Genomic DNA, 22,460 nt, shown 5'->3' on the forward strand with positions numbered 1-22,460 from the left:
GCGTTACATTATTTGGATACATTTTCTATGTTCAAATGTAAATAAGTATAATGTGCAAGTAGCTACACAGAATATCTAAAATTAGAATATATAAAATAAAAATATAATTACCAAATGTGTTTTCATCTGTATAATGTTATTTATAGTTTGAGTGTTTCCTCCTCATCATCTTGAATACAGTGATAAAAAAAACGTTCCTGCATAATTTTTTAGTGATTTTATATATATTACATTTAAATTATTTTTTATATATTTTAAATATAATTTTCCATCAAAACATTATTTTGTGACTGAGTAACGTCATTTGTAAACTGTTCGCTCATCATCATAAATAGTGATAAAATGTGATTTTTTTTGGTTACACTTTATTTTAAGGTATCCTTGTTACGGTGTAATTCTACATTTAAGTACTGAGTAATATTAATTAACTACATGTACTTACTATATGATTAGGTTTAGGATTAGGGCTTGGCTTACTGTAGGGTTACTTGCATGTAACTATGCATAATTAAAGTACATGTAACGTGTAACAAGGACACCTTAAAATAAAGCGTTACCGATTTTCATTTTAAAAATTTCATTTAAAATGTAAAAATTTTTTTTTTACATTTTTCCCATTGATATACATTTGAATAGAAGTAAATAATAAAAGCAGTCCAAGCTACAGTATATTGCAAGTTTTGTCGAGTCATATGTGTGAGAAAGATTTAAAATTCATTCCGCGTTCACTTTCATTGTATGAGAAGTCATAAAGGTTTTGAACGACACTATAGGCCGAGTACAGAATTTGAATTCTGGGAGACCTGATCCCTTTAATTCAGCATTAGGATTTGAGAATGAACAGGAAATGTTTCCACAGAGACACTCAAAAGTGCTGATTCGCAGGAGCTTTAAGCCACATAAAGCACATCTTTGCATTTCCTTGGCCAGGAACAATGGCGGTGTTGTTCGCTGGTATAATGTGGGGGAAGTTTGGCTGGCACACGGGCGGACGGACGGCCGCTTCATGGATGCTAATCACCTTCCCCAAAACCCACGGCAGATGCTGTCAAAGAGTTCAACAAAGAGTCTTGTTCGCATGAAGCTTTTTAAATGCTGTTTTCTCGGAAAGCAGAGCATGATGAAATGAGCTCCACTCACATTACCTCTGAATGGAGAGTTGGTCATTGAAAACCTCATTCATATTATTGAGTTTGCTTCTTAAAGTTGAACAACTTTGAATGCAGGGCTGTTTGGGTCATGAGAAAAAAAGCGCAGTGACTCGTCTGTGCTGAGAGATTATACAGCACATTTCACCAGAACAAAACATTATGAGGAAGATCGTGCAGCATTTAGAGGAAAACCGATACAAATCAAACAAACAACCAACTGAAAGAAAAAGCTGCTTTGAAAAAAAAAAAAACGTATTTAGACATTTAGATTCAACATGTTTTCTTATGGGTATCATCAATACACTGACAAAATGCTGCTTATTTCCTCTCAATGCAATATTATAGAAAGATAAAGAGAGAGATTACATTTTACGGAAGAGGATTGGGGCCAGCAATAATACAAAATAAAACCATCTCGAGATTATCAAGTCATTATAATGCGAGATTAAACTCGTTAAATTTCGAGAAAAATGTCAAAATAAAATGTTGAGAACAAACATTAAATTACGAGAAAAAAGTCGTGTTTTGAGAAAAAAAAAGTCGAAAATAAATGTTGAGAAAAACTCGTTAAATTAAGTCGTTGTGTAATCTCGCATTATAATGACTTTAATCTCGAGATGGTTTTATTTTTTATTGCTTGGCCCTAATCTTCTTCCGTAACATTTACAGCATTATTTTTGCGATTTTTTTTTATAAATTTAAAACACTTTTTTTTTTTTTTACACAACCATGAAAATACTGCTTTGAAAAACATGTTTGTATGCAAATATGTAAAATAAAATTAAGTATGTACAGTTTTCCTATGCAACATATTTAGACACTTGTCAAAAATAGACAAAAATTACAAAACTTTTTCAGCAAAACAGTTCACAAAAACATGTTTGTTTTGAAATAATTAAATAAAATTGATAAAATAATTAAATAAAAATGAAACCGCAGCTGATTCAAAGACTATTTTTCGAAGACAGTGTCGAAAACTGATGACTTTGAGCCACTGTATAAATCAGGGATGGACAACTAGTGACGAGGGCCAGCACTTTTATACCAAGGGGCCAGATTACTAATCCACGTCCTCACACCTTTTACACCGTCTTACTCAGTTTCCTTTTTACTGAAGAAAATCTAAGTATAATGAATGTAATTTGTTTAAAAAAAAATGTATTGACTATAAAACTTGTGCAGTTATGCTAATTCAAAATGGAAACTTTGTTGTCAGTTGACAACAATATTGCCCCAACAAATAAATGCAAAGAAGCAAATGCATTGTCTGTAAATTTGCAGCAAGCAAACTGGTCTAAATCATGAATCGTGTCTAAATGCATAGTTATAAATAACAGACATGCAGTTATGAATTTTAGATTTTAGGATAGAAATAAATAGTTAAAATATCCAGAAGAAAACACACTGAATAGACAAGTCTTCAATCACTAGTTACACAACTGCAGTCACACAGGGCATGAATATTCAAGAACACTTAAAAAGCTTATCAGCCCTGTTAATGTAAAACACATGTTTGTAATTGCTGAGATATCTGCGTCCAATCGATTTGTGGTGGGGGTCTGTCTGTGGGGGGCGTGTTGATAAAGACTCAGTTGTTTGCGTGTGTGGCGGCAGGACGAGCGGAGGAGTTTCTCAGAGGAGATGTGAGGTTGCGTAATGGTCTGCATGTCTCATTGTTTGAGGTGGTGTGTGCCAGAAAACACCAGGAAAACCCAGCTTTGCCATGGAACGGCTTCATGCGAAACAAACCCTGACGTGAAGCCGAGGGGGTTTTGTTACACCCTGAAGAGGTTTAAGGAGGAATTGTTTGCTTTTTCAATACAAATTTGAGAATTAAACTTGAATTTCAAGAAGTTCTCAATGTAATTCTGGTGCACAATCTAGCTCTCACTATTAAAAATAAAGTTTCTTTATTGGAATCAAAGGTTCCATGAAGAATCTTTAACATCCATGGAACCTTTCAAATGCAGAAAAGGTTCTTTATGGTGAAAAAAAAAGCTTAAAATGTTCTTCACAATAAGAAAAAAATTATTCTTTTAAAGGAATATTTCACCCAAAAATGAAAATTTGCCTAAAGTTTGCTCACTCTCAGGCTGTCCAAGATGTAGAGGAGTTTGTTTCTTCATCAGAACAGATTTGGAGAAATGTAGCATTACATCACTTGCTCACCGATGGATGCTCTGCAGTGAATGGGTGCCATCAGAATGAGAGTCCAAACAGCTGATAAAAACATCACAATAATCCACAAGTACTCCACACCATAAATGAATGTCTTATGAAGTGAAAAGCTGCGTGTTTGTAAGAAACAAATTCATCATTAAGGCATTCTTAACTTCAAACTGTTGCTTCTGGCTAAAGTATGAGTCCATAATCCAATAACGCTTCTTCCAGTGGAAAAAGTCCATCCCCTGTTGTCCTCTCACATCAAAATCCACCAACATATGTGTTTAGAGCTGTTCTGGACTGTTTTCACTTCTAAACAGTGCTTGTTCTGTGCATATTTCTCTCCCGATTCAGATAAGACGACTTTTTCACTGGAGAAAGCAATTTTATGGAGAGACAAATTGTATTTTAGCAGTGGACTGAAGTTGAAATGCTTTAATTATAGATTTATGACAGCTTTTCACTTCATAAGACATTAACTGATGGACTGGAGTGGTGTGGATTACTTGTGGATTATTGTGATGTTTTTATCAGCTGTTTGGACTCTCATTCTGACGGCACCCATTCACTGCAGAGGATCCATTGGTGAGCAAGTGATGCAATGCTACATTTCTCCAAATCTGACGAAGAAACAAACTTCTCTACATATTGGATGGCCTGAGGGTGAGCAAACATTCAGTTAATTCTAATTTTTTGGTGACCTATTTGTTTAAGAAATGTTTACTGGAAGGTTCTATCTATGGCATCGTTGTGAAACCGCTATATGAAGCTTTATTTTTAAGAGTGCAGCTGCACCAACGGGCTGACTGGCTGCCACCTGGTCTCCATTACTGCCCTGTTCGGATCCTTTACCCCCTCTCAGCACGTCCCGATCCCCGCAGGCCTCTGGTAATGCTCGACAGCGAGAAAAACCTCTGCGCTGCGATTATACGACAGAAAAGAGCAGTGGAAAATGCGCTGAGGGAAGGGAATGGTAATGAGTTTTCAGTGGGGTAGTGGGACTCCAGCCGTCAGGAATCACCGCATTCAGGATGTTTTGCTTTTCATGCTAATGGATCAGATGGTGGAGTACTAAGTAGTGGAATGAACATCAAATGTCGTTCAATCTCAGTCACTTGGTGAGGTGGAAATGACGGGACTATTAGCTGATTATTAGAATTATTCATAATTTGATTTGATTTAAGAATCTGATATTGAATTTGAGCGTCTTGATACTTTATAAGGCTTTTTGAACTTGAAGACAACTTCATTATAGTATATAATATCTACAAATTTTGGTCTAAAGTCCTGGCCACATATTTATTTCCTAATTGAATATATATATCCTGTTATAATTGGAAATGTAAAATGTTTCACACTTCTGAAAGTGGGTTACAACCGTTTTTTAACCATAAGTTAAGAGGCCCAGTTTCAAAATTGTGGGGCCAAACAATGTGTTGCTAGAATGCTAATGTCTTTAAAGGGGTCATATGATGCTGCTAAAAAGAACATTATTTTGTGTATTTGGTGTAATGAAATGTGTTTATTTTTTTGCCCCACTGTATGTGGGGGCGTGTTCGAACGAGCCGTTTTAGGTAGGTGTGGCTAACTCTTAACTTTTATAAAGAATATCTCTTTGGATTTGAGACTTTAGTCTTTGCAACTTTACAGATCTTCTTTATGCACCAAGAGCTTGTAACACTCTAAAGAGAAAGGAAAAAATGAAATCGCATCATATGACCCCTTTAAATATTCATAAGCTTTGTACAATCACAGAAACGACCCTTCAAAGGTTTCGGGTCAGTAAGATTTATTTTTATTTTTTAAAGGAAACAATACTTTAATCCAGCAAGGACGCATTAAATTGCTCAAAAATGACTAAAGATTTGTTTAAAATTTTTTTTAAAAATTCAATTTTCAAATAAGTGCTGTTCTTTTAAACGTTCTATTCATCAAAGAATCCTGAAAAGATAAATGTATTGCAGTTTACACAAAAACATTAACTCAGCATATTAGAATGATTTCTGAAGGATCATGTGACACTGAAGACTGGAGTAATGATGCTGAAAATTCAGCTTTGCATCACAAAAATAAAATAGATTTTTTTTTTTAAATATTCAAATAGTAAAGAGTTCTTTTAAATTGTAATAATATTTCATAATTGTACTGTTTTTACTGTATTTTTAATCAGATAAATGCAGCCTTGGTGAGCATGAGAGATGTCTTTCAAAATGATTTAAATAATCTTACAGACTCCAAGCTTTTGAAACAATTAAAAATATTGAATATTTATGACAATCAAGTAAACAGACCATATTGCTTAATTTCGGTCCAAAATTTCTGACAATTTCTGTCCATTTAAGACAAATTAAGACAACCAGTTTGGATATGTGTGGCGAAATTGACTTGTTATTAATGCAGGTCACATGTTGCACTTGTCCAACCAATGTTATTAACAAAATATGCAAATAAGCGCTCCTGTAGCTCAAACTGTACAGCAGAGACAGGACACCAACTTCAGTGATATCTGACAGGTAAAAGGAACATTTCTGTGTCAAAAAAGAAAATTAAAATGAACAAAAAATAAAATGAAATATAAAAAATACAATCTAAAATCTAAAAAAAAAAAAAAAAACATTTTAAATAAATTAAAAATATATATATAAAAGAAAAGAAAATGTACCTCAAAAGCTTGTAGAGCTTCACACTGATGTACACAACTTCAGAGTCATCGTCCCAAATCTTGACCTAATATATGGACAGAAATGCATTAATGGACCCTCACCTTCATCCCAGAAACCCCCCAAACTACTTGACCAGCTCTATAACTGTAATTAAACTAACATACTGTCATATACGCCAGTACTCTAATGTAAAATTGCTAATTACATACGTTTAAAGTCATAACATTCACCCTCAGATTGGCCTTACTGCAGCTTCCATCAGTTCTTAAGTCGCGGCTTCAGCAAAACATCTCATATTTATATCAACACGATATACGTAAAGCATCACGATGCATGATTGAGATCTAAAAATACAGCACTTACGTCCCCTCGACCCGTTTCCACCTTCTGTCCCATATCAAACCTTCCCCAAATAGAAACGCCACTGCACTTTCTGGGACGTCTTGAGGGTGTTGAAGTTTGGAGAGTTAATTCAATAGATCATACAAAACTAATTCCCATAATGCGAAAGGAAACAGAGGCCCGGCGCGCCACAGAGGAACATTCATCCAGCTTGAAATTTCTAGGCCACCATGTCCGGTGTTGACTAAACCTCTGGCTCCGAATCCAGCAGCGTGTTTACAAAGAATCGGGCTCCATATGCAGGAAAAGTCCCTCTCCTCCCTGATCCGATGCTTTCCAGATTCTTTTATAATGTTACCAGTATTTTCCCATAAACTGGTGCTGTGTTGATCCCAGTAACCGGTCTTGATTAAAGCCTTCAGATGAGGCCAACTTTGGATCGACGTCCAAAACTGTCAAATATTATCCTTACATTGTAATATTTCCCTCTGCTTTACTGAATACATGACGTTTACTAACCACATTACGTATTACATCATCTGCCTTATTTAGCAACGCGGAAGTAAGATTTCGCTTCATTAGCCGCTAAATAATAAAGCTAATTTTTATTTTAAAAAATTTAATAAAGGTTTAATAAAGCAAATCTCACACGTGAACTGCCAAAATACAGACAGCATATTACATGTCCAGACAGTAATACACTGGACCCCCGTTACACCACAATAAAGGATGCATTTCACTCCGTCCCACGGGCAGCTTTGGGGCTCTCTGATCACTGTTTGGTTCATCTCATACCAACCTACAGGCAGAAACTGAAATCAGCTAAACCTGTAATATGGACTGTTAAAAGATGGACTAATGAAGCAGAGTGGGATTTACAAGCCTGCTTCGACTACACTGACTGGAGTGTTTTTGAAGCTGCTGCCAGCTGCTGATCTGGATGAGCTCACAGACACTGTAACATCATACATCAGTTTCTGTGAGGATATGTGCATCCCTACCAGGACTCATTTAACTTACAACAACAACAAACCGTGGTTCACTGCAAAACTTAGACAGCTCTGTCAGGCCAAAGAAGATGCTTACAGGAATATGGGAAAAAATCTTGTATAAACAAGCCAAAGACACATTGAAAAAGGAGATCAGAGTGGCTAAGAGAAACTATTCCGAAAATCTGAGAAACCAGTTTTCTGCCAATGACCCTGCATCAGTGTGGAAAGGACTGAAAGACATCACCAACTACAAGACAGCATCCCCCAGCACTGTGGAGAATCAACAACTGGCAGACGATCTGAATGAGTTTTATTGCAGGTTTGAAAATCCCTGTCTCACACCCCACACCCATTCTGACCTTCTCTCCTTGGATCTATTAACACCTCCTTCCAGCTTCAAACGCTCCACCATCATCCACATCCCAAAGAAACCCAGGCACCACCATCTCTCAGGACCTGAAGTGGGAGTTTCACATACACTCCCTTGTCAAGAAGGCCCAGCAGAGGCTGTACTTCCTTCTCCAGCTGAGGAAGTTCAACCTGCTGATACAGTTCCCTCAGTCACTGAATCCGTCCTCTGCACTTCAATAACTGTCTGGTTCAGCTCAGCTACCAAATCTGACCGTAGAAGATTGTAGAGGATAGTCATCTATTCCGCCAAGATCAAATACATTAACATTGTCATGTACATTACTATGCCAATCCCTCCGAGAGTTGTCATGACAGAAATCTGGTTGGCCACCCCAGGTGCCCCCCTACCAGATGTCTTGCGACTGGCTTGTTTTTATTACATTTCTAACTGCATCAGTGACGGATCCTGGCATGGGCAATAGGAAGCTTCCTCAGACAGCTTTCTTCTCTTCTATATACTTTCTATAGCGTTATTCCTATTAACTTCCTATTCCTCCGCAAGCACACGTGAGCTCTGCTTTACAGAAACTCGCTGATCTGATCACAGACACAGAACATCAACACCCGGACTCTGTTTTAATCATTCTCGGGGACTTTAATAAAGCAAATCTCTCCCGTGAACTGCCAAAATACAAGCAGCACATTACGTGTCCCACCAGAGACAGCACTATTTTGGATCACTGTTACACAGCAATAAAGAATGCATATCACTCTGTTCCACGGGCAGCTTTGGGGCTCTCTGATCACTGTTTGGTTCATCTTATACCGACCTACAGGCAGAAACTGAAATCAGCTAAACCTGTATTAAGGACTGTAAAAAGATGGACTAATGAAGCAGAGCAGGATTTACAAGCTTGTTTTGACCTCACTGATTGGAGTGTTTTTGAAGCTGCTGCCAGCTGCTGATCTGGATGAGCTCACAGACACTGTAACATCATACATCAGTTTCTGTGAGGATATGTGCATCCCTACCAGGACTCATTTGACTTACAACAACGACGAAAAACCGTGGTTCACTGCAAAATTCAGACAGCTCCGTCAGGCCAAAGAAGATACCTACAGGAATGGGGACAGAATCTTGTATAAACAGGCCAAAAACACACTGACAAAGGAAATCAGAGTGGCTAAGAGGAACTACTCTGAAAAGCTGAGAAACCAGTTTTCTGCCAATGACCCTGCATCAGTGTGGAAAGGACTGAAAGACATCACCAACTACAAGACAGCATCCCCCAGCACTGTGGAGAATCAACAACTGGCAGACGATCTGAATGAGTTTTATTGCAGGTTTGAAAATCCCTGTCTCACACCCCACACCCATTCTGACCTTCTCTCCTTGGATCTATTAACACCTCCTTCCAGCTTCAAACGCTCCACCATCATCCACATCCCAAAGAAACCCAGGCACCACCATCTCTCAGGACCTGAAGTGGGAGTTTCACATACACTCCCTTGTCAAGAAGGCCCAGCAGAGGCTGTACTTCCTTCTCCAGCTGAGGAAGTTCAACCTGCTGATACAGTTCCCTCAGTCACTGAATCCGTCCTCTGCACTTCAATAACTGTCTGGTTCAGCTCAGCTACCAAATCAGACCGTAGAAGATTGCAGAGGATAGTCCGGACTCCCGAGCAAATCAATGGCACAACCCTCCCCACTCTTCATGAACTGTACTCATCCAGAGTGAGCAAAAGGGCTGGCAAAATCACTCTGGACCCCTCACATCCAGCACACTCCCTCTTTGAACTGTAGCCGTCTGGTCGGCGCTACAGAGCACTGAGCACCAGAACAGCCAGACATAGGAACAGTTTCTTCCCTCAGGCAATCGATCTCATGAACAGCTAACTTGGCAATAAACGTGTAATACACAAAACTACTTATACATTTATTTATTTATTTAACATACATACCTCTTTATACATTTCCTTGCATTTGTACATAATATGTACACAACAATGCCATGTATGTATATTGTTTGTTATTTTTTTATTATCTGTGTCTTGTCTCGTCACTGTCATCCTGATTCTAAAGGTAATAAAGGTAAATAAAACTGCAGTAAATGGTAAAACTATTTGAGCTATGTGCTATAATTTATGATTATTATAATGAATTCAAATCATATGATAACAAATCCCAGTTTGCAAAACCAAACAGCAAAACGGGTTGTTTTTATACAGGTGAAATACCGGAAGCCTGTTCTGAACATTCAAGTTACAAATGGCTGTGCATGCTCTTACGTTAAAAATAAGGTTGAAGGCTGAATATTATTGCAATAAGGAGATTAGTTTGACACACTCATGTCTGACTGATAACAATACTTCCTGATTCTAACATTGAAACATGCATTTTCTGTGAAGCTGCTATACAAATCAAGTAAATAAAATGAACAAATGTAGATTTGTATATTTTGTTTCTGTATCCGTTTCCGTCAAACACACTCATCAAGAAAATAAATCACAACTGCATCACCATCAATTCAACTCATTTCTATGTTTCAAGACAAAACTTTAAGGGTTACAATTACAATTCATTTACTCTTATGCGTGAGCCTTGGCTATCAAAAAAGAAACGCATCATTAAAGTAGTTCACTCTTGCACTATATTTCATATTGATTTCATAAGCTATTTGATGTTTGCTTTCTCTTTGACAGACAGCCAGGCACCAGGCCATTTTTTTTGAGGAACAGATTAAACGTATTTACTGTTAATCATCCTCTCCACCATAAAACCCATTCAAAAGCTGCAGTCTCAAGTTACGACAGGTTTGACTGTGACATCAGCGATGCCATTGTTTGTCATGTGAAGGATTGCAACACATCAGATTCTTTTGAACTTTCCATTCGTCAAAAATCCTGGAGAAAAAAAAACATCTTCCAAAAATATCAGGCAGCACAACTGTTATTATCAACATTGATAATAATCAGAAATGTTTCTTGAGCAGCAAATCAGCATATTAGAATGATTTCTGAAGGATCATGTGACACTGAAGACTGGAGTAATGATGCTGAAAATTCAGCTTTACATCACAGAAATAAATTACATTTTAAACATACAACTATACTATATTAAAATGTAAATATTATAAAACATATTGCAGTTTTGGAAAACTGTCTCACATCAGTCAGACATGATCATATCTGAAGGCTGCAGAGATTTATATGATGTAAAGCGAGAATGTGATAGAAGTCACCAAAGTGAGGCTTCCCTCACGAGACGCTCTCTTCTGTCAGCGGACTGCAATTGCTGTCATTTCAGATCCTGAAGGACCTCCAGGTGTGTGTGAGTGTGTGTGTGGGCTGGCAAAATCACTCTGGACCCCTCACATCCAGCACACTCCCTCTTTGAACTGTAGCCGTCTGGTCGGCGCTACAGAGCACTGAGCACCAGAACAGCCAGACATAGGAACAGTTTCTTCCCTCAGGCAATCGATCTCATGAACAGCTAACTTGGCAATAAACGTGTAATACACAAAACTACTTATACATTTATTTATTTATTTAACATACATACCTCTTTATACATTTCCTTGCATTTGTACATAACACACCTGTACACACAAATACCATCTATTGTTTACTTTGTATGTTGTGTATTTTTTTATTTTTGTATATTGTTATTTCCTATTGTTATTTTTTTATTATCTGTGTCTTGTCTCGTCACTGTCATCCTGATTCTAAAGGTAAATTACTAGAATAAAACTGCAGTAAATGGTAAAACTATTTGAGCTATGTGCTATAATTTATGATTATTATAATGAATTCAAATCATATGATAACAAATCCCAGTTTGCAAAACCAAACAGCAAAACGGGTTGTTTTTATACAGGTGAAATACCGGAAGCCTGTTCTGAACATTCAAGTTACAAATGGCTGTGCATGCTCTTACGTTAAAAATAAGGTTGAAGGCTGAATATTATTGCAATAAGGAGATTAGTTTGACACACTCATGTCTGACTGATAACAATACTTCCTGATTCTAACATTGAAACATGCATTTTCTGTGAAGCTGCTATACAAATCAAGTAAATAAAATGAACAGATGTAGATTTGTATATTTTGTTTCTGTATCCGTTTCCGTCAAACACACTCATCAAGAAAATAAATCACAACTGCATCACCATCAATTCAACTCATTTCTATGTTTCAAGACAAAACTTTAAGGGTTACAATTACAATTCATTTACTCTTATGCGTGAGCCTTGGCTATCAAAAAAGAAACGCATCATTAAAGTAGTTCACTCTTGCACTATATTTCATATTGATTTCATAAGCTATTTGATGTTTGCTTTCTCTTTGACAGACAGCCAGGCACCAGGCCATTTTTTTTGAGGAACAGATTAAACGTATTTACTGTTAATCATCCTCTCCACCATAAAACCCATTCAAAAGCTGCAGTCTCAAGTTACGACAGGTTTGACTGTGACATCAGCGATGCCATTGTTTGTCATGTGAAGGATTGCAACACATCAGATTCTTTTGAACTTTCCATTCGTCAAAAATCCTGGAGAAAAAAAAACATCTTCCAAAAATATCAGGCAGCACAACTGTTATTATCAACATTGATAATAATCAGAAATGTTTCTTGAGCAGCAAATCAGCATATTAGAATGATTTCTGAAGGATCATGTGACACTGAAGACTGGAGTAATGATGCTGAAAATTCAGCTTTACATCACAGAAATAAATTACATTTTAAACATACAACTATACTATATTAAAATGTAAATATTATAAAACATATTGCAGTTTTGGAAAACTGTCTCACATCAGTCAGACATGATCATATCTGAAGGCTGCAGAGATTTATATGATGTAAAGCGAGAATGTGATAGAAGTCACCAAAGTGAGGCTTCCCTCACGAGACGCTCTCTTCTGTCAGCGGACTGCAATTGCTGTCATTTCAGATCCTGAAGGACCTCCAGGTGTGTGTGAGTGTGTGTGTGTGTGTGTGTGAGTGTGTGTTTCCTTTTCCCCCTCTAATCTCATGTGAATAACCACACATGCACATGCATACTGCCAATAATGCGTGCCGCTATGAGAATGTGCAATAAAAAAGTGTTGCATGTAAAGAGCTCAGGGCTTTTACTACATGAGTAATTTCCAGAGAAGTTTATGTTGTAATGCAATGCCAGCAGGCAAAAGCAACTGTAACCTTAAATCTCAGGCAGCACTGCATGCCTTGGCACATTCAAACACTGCGTCGTCGTCTTTGAAAACATCTATTTATAATTTGAAAGCTATAGCTCAGATATTATCATTATGAATGACTTTAGCTTCTTAAAATCAAGCTTCTTTATTGGCATCTGGCTCCATGAAGAACCTTTAACATCCATGGAATCTTTCCATTCCACAAAAGGTTCTTAGACTTTTAAAATGTTCTTCATACCAAGGAAAAATTATTTGAAGAACTGTTCCCTGAAAAGTTCTTTGGAGAACAAATAATGGTTCTTCTAGAGATTATAATGCAAAGATGTTGCACTGCAATAACAAAAACAGGCACTCATTAATCTTTATATAATATGGAAGCCTGTTTCTGACACAGAATAAAAAAAATCATGTAATTGTGACCTTTTTATCTAACAATTAGGACTTTGTTTCTTGCAAGTCTGAGAAAATGTTTTGTTTTTTTTGCAAGATATAAACAAAATTCAGACTATTTTCTTGCAATTCCTATTTTTTTTTACTCTAGAATTCAGAGTTAACATCTCACGATTCTGACTTTGTTTCCCCTCAGAATTTTTCCCACCATGGAATCAAATGAAAAAAGGTAATTGTGACTTTTATCTCACAATTCAGACTTTTCTTTCTCGCAAATGTGTTTATATCCCACAATTTACACCTTTCTTCTTAGAAGTGCAAGTTTACATCTCAAAATTCTACAATTAGGCGAGTTTTCGTCTTACAATTATATATATTTTTTTCTAAAACGGCAAGAAAAAAAAAAGACAATCGATAGACTGAAATCAAAATCTGCAATTATTTTTTTATTCTGTGGTGGAAACTGGCTTCCATATTAAAGCACAAGACTCTTATATTACAAACACAACTGTTTGTAGCTTGGGAATCTGTTCCTCGGGTCAAAGAAGCACTAATGCATCAGTTGCACACAGTCTCTTTAATAAAAAATGCAGTTGATCTATTTATCATGTTCTGTTCAGCATATTTACAGTCCAGTAACAACTTTTTACACATGCAGCATGAGATTTAAACAGTTTATAATAAATAACATTCATCCTATAGAGATGAAACGCTCAGATATTATTTACAATAGCAAAGTGTCAGCATGCTGGTGTTCTCAAAACACTGAACAATCAGATCAAACCCCTCCGGATTCCTTACAAATCAGAGATTCCCATCACTCCGGCTGTGTTCAGAGCAGCATACTAGCATACTAGTTCTGCAGTATATAGTATGTGCACTAGACACAGTACAACCTTCTGCATTTCCCAAAATGAGCAGCATAACATTGTGTGGAATGCTGCATCCCACAATGCAATGCCTTCGACTTGACCTTTCATCTCCAGTGTGATTTTTAATATCATCTTGAATCATTATTTGATCAGACAGCCAAATGTTAAGACATTAAGACAAAAAATGGATTGAAACTGTAAAACAATCAACAAGTGACAAACGTAGCCTGCTACTGCTAGAAGTATTCAGTATGCTAGTATTCCACTCTGTACAGAACCGCTGTGATTCACAGCAAACAGCAAACCTGTGCCCTACAGAGCGCAACTGCAGTAAAAATCCCATTCATTTTCTCCATAGGGAACTGAATTTTAATGATAACTTATAAACCATTAACAACAGACCTACTAGAAACGAAAAGGTTGTTAATTAATGGAATATGCTTTTGTTGAAGCATTATTCCAGCGTATTTTTGAAATGATCATGTTTAACAGTGGAATTCCTGGTGAAAAACTACATTACCCATGATTCAGCAGAGAATGGCATCAAGCAAATTTGCAATAAAAGAACACTTTCATATCCATATATTAAAAATATATTTCATATTTATATATGTTTTATTAAACTAACATTTTGGTGCACCTGCCAATGGCCAGTGACATGAGAAATGTTATTTATTTTTTACTGGCCATGAAACTGTATGTGCATTATTTCATTAAAAAACAGACAGAACAAATTGGGGAAACACATCTAATTGCAATTTTTATTATTGTTGTTCATATTTTTTTTAAATGTATTATGTAATAATTAAACAAATCAATAAAGAAATATCACTCTAATACCACTGAACTGTAAAATAATAATTGTAATTAATAATAATAATAACAACAAAAAAAAGCTTTAATGTTTTAGAACCATAGAGCTTTTATTTTGCTGGAAACCCGCAGATTTATGTGACATTTTATATAAAATTACATAGTTTTATAATTACAACGCAGTCTTTGCGATTTGTTAACTGCGCAAAACTATATCGCATTCTCAGGCATTGATTGAATTAACAAAACAATTTTTACAAAAGTTTTTCAATGTTATTTTTTTTGTCCTTCAAAACCTTTTTAAAATCCCTTTGGGAAATAATGAATATCACTATAATACCACTGAACTGTAAAATAATAATTGTAATTAATAATAATAATAACAACAAAAAAAAGCTTTAATGTTTTAGAACCATAGAGCTTTTATTTTGGTGGAAACCCGCAGATTTATGTGACATTTTATATAAAATTATATAGTTTTATAATTACAACGCAGTCTTTGTGATTTGTTAACTGCGCAAAACTATATCGCATTCTCAGGCATTGATTGAATTAACAAAACAATTTTTACAAAAGTTTTTCAATGTTATTTTTTTTGTCCTTCAAAACCTTTTTAAAATCCCTTTGGGAAATAATGAATGGGAAAAATACTTCTGGAACCAATGCTGCTGAAAAAGTGGGCGGGAACTGTTCCACTCCATTATGATCTCACTAAGTGGGTGGGGCTTCACAAGGCCTGCCGTTTCATTGGTTCTCGTCTCATTGCGTGTCACTTCTAAAGCAGCCCATCCTTCATCCAAAGGCACATCTAGTTTGCTGATTAACTTGAGACAAAGTTGATCAAGTCGGATAACCAGCATCACACCTCATAAATCTCTTTCTTGGCATTTAAACACACGCGCACCCACACACACACACACACAAGCTCATGAATGCAAAAACCCCTTAGTTTCGTTGAATTCTGATGCATTCTTGGTCCATGAAAGTTAATGTACTCATATATCAGCAAACTTCTAAATGCCCAGGGCTGAATAAATATGTTTATGCATCCAGCGTGTGTGGCATTCAATCTGTTTGTGTTTATGTGGATGTGTATATATATATATATATATATCTATCTGAAATGTGTATGTGGCCGAGTCCTGCAGGATTATATTGCCTACAGCAACAGTCCATATGTGTGTGTATTCCCTCCAGTTGCTCCTGTAACCACGTTCAACACCTGTATCTGTGTGCGCCGCACAGAAGTCAATTCTCCGTCTCACACACACACACGCGTTTACACAGCTACCTCCTTTTCCTCAGACTGCTCTCCAAGCGGCCGAGCTCCTCGTATCCCTGGTAGAAGAGCTCGAGCTCGCGGCCTCCCCAGCTCCTCCAGACAGCCAGGCACCAGGCCATGTTTTCGTTACGGAAGCCGCACACAATGGTGTCCTTTGCGACGAGCGCCGCCTCCGCCAGAGTCCTGAGAGACGGACGAGAGAAAGAGTGAGCGAGAGCTTTCGCTGAAAATAACCCGAGCGGCGGACTCTTCGCAGAACTATCACAGAGGAGCAGTTACAGGCCTGAAAGCCTCGACTGTGTGATGAATGTGTGTTTGCGCTGAGAGCTGACGGCAGTCCGACAGGGACAGAGACTAGTTTATGATAAACACTTCATAGCAACGCTTTAACTTCAACTAAAGCTCCTTCTGAAAACCCACAAACACATTCTAATAAAGCTGGTAGCCATTCACATTTTCTTCAAAAAAGTTGTGATTATTAATACTAATTGAATGATTTATTTTTAGCATCCTGGCTGCTTCTCGATACTGTAATTGATGACTTCCTTGTTTTCTCACTGGTCCGTGATCAAACGCCGCCATGATGAAGGACGCATCAATTCTCTAATCGAACCGTGAGAAGGTGAGGAACAAGGAGAAAGGAGGCTTCCAGAGGAGATGCGCAGGTGCAGATCTGTATTATAAATCTATATCTGACACACAAATACATGCTCCTGTCTCTTCACGTCTGTCACAATAGTTTTAAGTCATGTTTCACCTGTAGGGTTGAAATAAAAAAAGAAAGGAATTTCATGTATTGCAGATCAAATTTTTGTTCAATAGAATTTAAAATAAAGAAAAATGTTAAAATAAAAAATTAAATTATTATAAATAAATAATAATTAATACAATTAAATAAATTATTTATTTAAAAAAAATATATATATAACTGAAATATAAATAAAATAAATATATAATAATAATAATATAATATTTATATAAATATAAATAAATAAGCTAATAAGCTAGTTTAAAAGTATTGTAAAAATAAATATCATATTTAACAAACAAACAAATAAATAAATAAATGATTATGTGTAGCTGGAAATTTCTGTTCTATACAATAACAAAAAAAATTTAAATTAATAAATAAATCATATTTAAAAAATAACACATACAAATTATATATGTGACCCTGGACCACAAAACCAGTCTTAAGTGTCAGTTTTTCAAAATTAAGATTTATACTAGGGATGCACCGAAATGAAAATTCTTGTGCCGAAGCCGAAACCGAACACGGTTTTTCACGTTTTTTTCCCCATGTATTTTGCCAAATTTTTTTTCACCATTGCATAAATTAAAAAGCCAAAATGTGCTTTTTACTGTTTTGTCTTGCTTTTCAAAGAAAAAAATCAATTACAAAACAACAATTTAATAATATTTAACACTGAACATTTTTAACATTCTAGCAGACACTATACCAAAAATCTATAATTTTGACCCACACAATGTTTTTTTGGCTATTGCTACAAATATACCCCAGCGACTTAAGACTGCTTTTGTGCTCCAGGGTCACATATGAGAAATCTGTGTGTCCCGAGGAATCAGTGCAATTAATTTGACTCAGTTGAGACCTTTAGGGCGTGTGTTCGTAAAGGACATTTACAAAGGTTTTGTCTGCAGTCTAAATGAAGGCGTACGAGCACACTTTAATGTGTGTTCACTTGAAGCTGCTGGGCTCCTATGAGACGTGTGTCTGCTGTGACACAGATGTGTGTGTGCATGGAATATAACAGGTTTATGAAGAACTGAACTACAACTGATCATTTTAGCCATCTCTCTTTTCAAACTAACGATTTCAGCTTTTAGAGGAACCCATTCATCTACCGTATTTTGGTGCAAATGCATGCAGCTTTAAATATTTTAAAATTAAGATATGATTGTCTTTCATCTAGCAGAAAGCGTGCTTTGAGAGTTTCTCTCTCAAAAATCAATGCAGAAGTCGTCTGCAGAATCTGTCTGGGCTGGTTTAGGGCATCACTGATTTTGGTATGCTTGCTACAGGCGATCGGTGTCACGAACAGTGTGGAATGGTGTATGTGGACACTGTGTGGTTATTAATGTGTGACTGGCCGCTGACACACGCACCCGTACTCGGACACTCCAGGCGCCGTCAACACGGCGATCACACGAGCCCTGAGCGCACCCGCCTGCTCCTGCACCTCGATCACCATGATGTCTCCTCCACGCCTGCGGAAACACACAGAAAACACACTGTCATTTTACAACTCACAATCACACACATTCACACAGCAGAATTAACACACACAAATATTTCAAAATAAATAAAACACTAATATATAGCTAGTTTAAATGTAAAGGTTAAAAAGTCAAATAAACTATGTATTTAAAAATAGATAAACATATTATATATAGCTAGTCATCTTTTTGTTCAAAACAACATAAAAAGTAATATTAATAATTAAAAAATATTATAAATATTAATATTAAGCTAGTCCAGTTTTTGTCAATATATTATTAGAAATGAAAATGAACCATATTTAAAAATAGACTAAACATATTGTATATAGCTAGTCGGTTTTTGTCAACACAATATAAAAAGTAATGTTAATAATTTAAATAAACAACACATTTATTTAAAAATAAAAAAATGATTTTATATCTATTAATTAAAATCAAATAAACCTTATATTTAAAAAGAAATAAATAATTTAATAGAAGGCACATTTTTGTTGACAATGTAATATTAAAAGTGAAACATAATTAAAAATAGATTAAAATATTATATATAACTAGTCATTTTTTTTGTTCGACACAATATAAAAAAGCAATGTGAACAATTAAAATAAAAAATATATTTAAAAATACATAAAATGACTTTATATTTACCTAGTTTGAAAATAATGTTACAAATTAAAATTAAAATAAACCTTATATTAAAATTAAAAAATAAATAAAAATGTATAAAGCTATTCAATTTTTTGTTGACAATATAAAAATAATATATTTAAAATAATATATTTATAAAAAAATATATAAAATAATATATATACAAATAATATGATAAATAAATAAACCATATATTTAAAAACAGGTTATCCAATTTTTTTGATCAACACAATATATAAAAATAATGTTAACAATTCAACAATTTATTTAAAAACAAATAAAATAACAATTAAAAAAAAAATAAAATAAAATAAAAACGATTTTATATATATATATATAGCTATTATAAAAGTAATGTTAAACATTAAAATAAACCTTATATTTAAAAATAAATAATAAACAAAAATCTATATAAAGCTAGTCAAATTTGTTGACAATATAACATTACAAATGAAAATAAACTGTATTTGATATAAATAATTCTATGTGTAGCAAGTCAAGAAGTGATATTAACTAAATGAAAATAAACTGTATATTTCACAGAGTAACAGTGCATGCTGCTTTATCAAGATTTACTGAGAATGTTTCAATTAAACAAAATCCATTCACAGAAGTGCAGATTCCTGACGATGCTCTGAATTTTCCATTCAACAGATATATTTCTCTGCATCTATTCCTTCGTCCTGGAGGAGTTACAGGATGCAGAAAACAAAACAAACAAACAAAAAAACGAGAAAACTAGGATGAACTAATAAGGAATAAGGAGCTCCCAAGTGACCAAAATATTTTTAAAGCCACTAAAAGTTCATTTTCAGGAACAAACACGTCTTTATTAGGGCTCCCAGATGTGTAGTTATAATAATAAACGCTGAACAATACCGTCTGCCGATTTATTATTTCATTGTTTGAATGAATGAACACATTTCACACTGATAAACAATAGTGAACTCTCGCGCTCATGAAAGAGATCTAACCTAGTTTAGAAGTAGCAGGAAGCTCCTTTTATAAATCATGTCTTCATCGGGGGCCTCGGTTTCCCTTGAGTTCAACACGAGGCACCTGTGTGACCTGATTGCTCTGCGGTGTCTGGGTTACGGAAAATGAAGTCCAACGCCTCCCTGAGACTCACATTATAATGCATTTATATTCATGAATAAAACATGGCCATTTTAATGCGCACTCCTGAAATAACACTTCATTCTTGCCCTTGATCCTCGCTTTAACCAAATGCTTAATTGATGCAGGACACGTCCCTTTGTCGCTCCTGGAACAACATTTATCATAGTCTGAATTAATGACAGATCTAATTCTACACAAACAACTCCAATCACGCAGTTTTAGGCCCGAGCTAAGTTCAGAACAGCCTGTGTCAGCTGAGAAACTGCTATTGAGAAGAAAGGGACTCTTAACACAAGCGCTGCTCCAAAATCAGCGAACGCTGACACATGAAGTGAATGCCCAACCTCTGAAAATCAGGTTAGGCAAGGCAAGGCACTGTTATTATTGTAAAGTTCAATAAACAGATAAAAAAACAAAAACAAAGTTTAAGTATTTTTAAATGTAATAATCATGTTTTTTTTTTAAATAATAATACTGAGAGGTATGATGAAGTGCGAGTCGTACCTGGGCACCCAGATGGTGCTGTTGACAGGAATGATGTTCAAGGCCTTCAGCTGCGCTGGTGTGTGGCTTTGAGCCGCTAGTTCTGGATCTGTTGCGCTCCTGGATGGACATGATTCAGGTGAAACCGGCTCGTCCGGCGGTCTGTCCGTCTCCTCGAAGTCTGCGGATAAAGGCATGCTGCTGGAGCTGGTCAGAGAGCTGAGGGCTCCCGAGCTGGAGCGCTCGATGTGAGGGAAATGGCCGATCTGATCCAGCTGCTCCGAGCTGAAGCCGGAGGACGTCATGGAGCAGTAATCCAGCGAGTCCTGCTGGCACAAGATCTGTGTTCCTGCGTCCTCGCGGTGTGTGACCGTCACCTTCACCGGCTCCAGGTCGGCCGGAAGAGACTCTTCGTCTATATCAGGATCAGGGGTCACAGGGGTCATAACCCCGGCCGGCCTTTGCACGGGGAAAACGTCCCGCAGCGGGTTGGCATCGCTGCAGTTGTATGTAGCGCAGATCTGGTAGCTGGCGGCGTGATACATCAGAAGTGTGTTGGTGTGATCGTCCAGGCACCAGACGGCCTCGTCGCCCCAGCAGCTGGCAGACGAGACCATGGACAGCACGCAGGACGGCGGGAGATACGGCTCGAGGCGGCGGATGGGCTGAAGCGCCAGGCTGTCGATGACCAGCACGCCGGGCATTACCCATAATAGGGGCACTTTAAATGAAATAATAATTTTTTTTTTTTTAATAATAATATGTCGTACCTGGGCACCCAGATGGTGCTGTTGACAGGAATGATGTTCAAGGCCTTCAGCTGCGCTGGTGTGTGGCTTTGAGCCGCTAGTTCTGGATCTGTTGCGCTCCTGGATGGAAATGCTTCCGCTGAAACCGGCTCGTCCGGCGGTCTGTCCGCCTCCTCGAAGTCCGTGGATAAAAGCATGCTGCTGGAGCTGGTCAGAGAGCTGAGGGCTCCCGAGCTGGAGCGCTCCACGTGAGGGAAATGGCCGATCTGATCCAGCTGCTCCGAGCTGAAGCCGGAGGACGTCATGGAGCAGTAATCCAGCGAGTCCTGCTGGCACAAGATCTGTGTTCCTGCGTCCTCGCGGTGTGTGACCGTCACCTTCACCGGCTCCAGGTCGGCCGGAAGAGACTCTTCGTCTATATCAGGATCAGGGGTCACAGGGGTCATAACCCCGGCCGGCCTTTGCACGGGGAAAACGTCCCGCAGCGGGTTGGCATCGCTGCAGTTGTATGTAGCACAGATCTGGTAGCTGGCGGCGTGATACATCAGAAGTGTGTTGGTGTGATCGTCCAGGCACCAGACGGCCTCGTCGCCCCAGCAGCTGGCAGACGAGACCATGGACAGCACGCAGGACGGCGGGAGATACGGCTCGAGGCGGCGGATGGGCTGAAGCGCCAGGCTGTCGATGACCAGCACGCCGGGGCCATTAGTGTACCACACCTCTGATCCGGAGCGCACCGGCACGATGCTGCGCACAGCGTACGGACGCTGCCGAGGGTCCGAGTCCTCCATGTTCAGAAGATGCTTGTTGATCGTGTGCGAGCAGATGTAAGTCTCACCTTCGACAGGCATGTCGTCTACCAGAGAATAAACCACCACGAGACCGTCAGACATGCCAGCGAACACCTGCGGGAGAGACTGAAACACAAGGACATAACGTCAATAAATGTTTTATATTACTGTATATTATATTATGTTAAATGTTTTTCCTTAATACAATAAT

At 37.2% G+C, this 22,460-nt stretch overlaps 1 protein-coding gene across 1 annotated transcript in view; it reads right to left on the reverse strand.

Moving 5' to 3' along the window:
• Positions 1-15,386: 15,386 nt before the first annotated feature.
• The window catches only part of lrrk1 (leucine-rich repeat kinase 1), a 114,525-nt gene continuing 107,451 nt past the window's right edge, over positions 15,387-22,460 (reverse strand). Inside the window, 4 exon segments of the mRNA XM_016572522.1 lie at positions 15,387-16,401; positions 18,346-18,447; positions 20,731-21,414; positions 21,480-22,375. Coding sequence (XP_016428008.1) covers positions 16,224-16,401; positions 18,346-18,447; positions 20,731-21,414; positions 21,480-22,375 — 1,860 coding nt within the window. The 3' untranslated portion in view covers positions 15,387-16,223.

The sequence above is a fragment of the Sinocyclocheilus rhinocerous genome, unplaced genomic scaffold (assembly GCF_001515625.1).
Source record: "Sinocyclocheilus rhinocerous isolate Xijiao unplaced genomic scaffold, SAMN03320098_v1.1 scaffold3186, whole genome shotgun sequence".
In the NCBI taxonomy this organism is placed as follows: Eukaryota; Metazoa; Chordata; class Actinopteri; order Cypriniformes; family Cyprinidae; genus Sinocyclocheilus; species Sinocyclocheilus rhinocerous.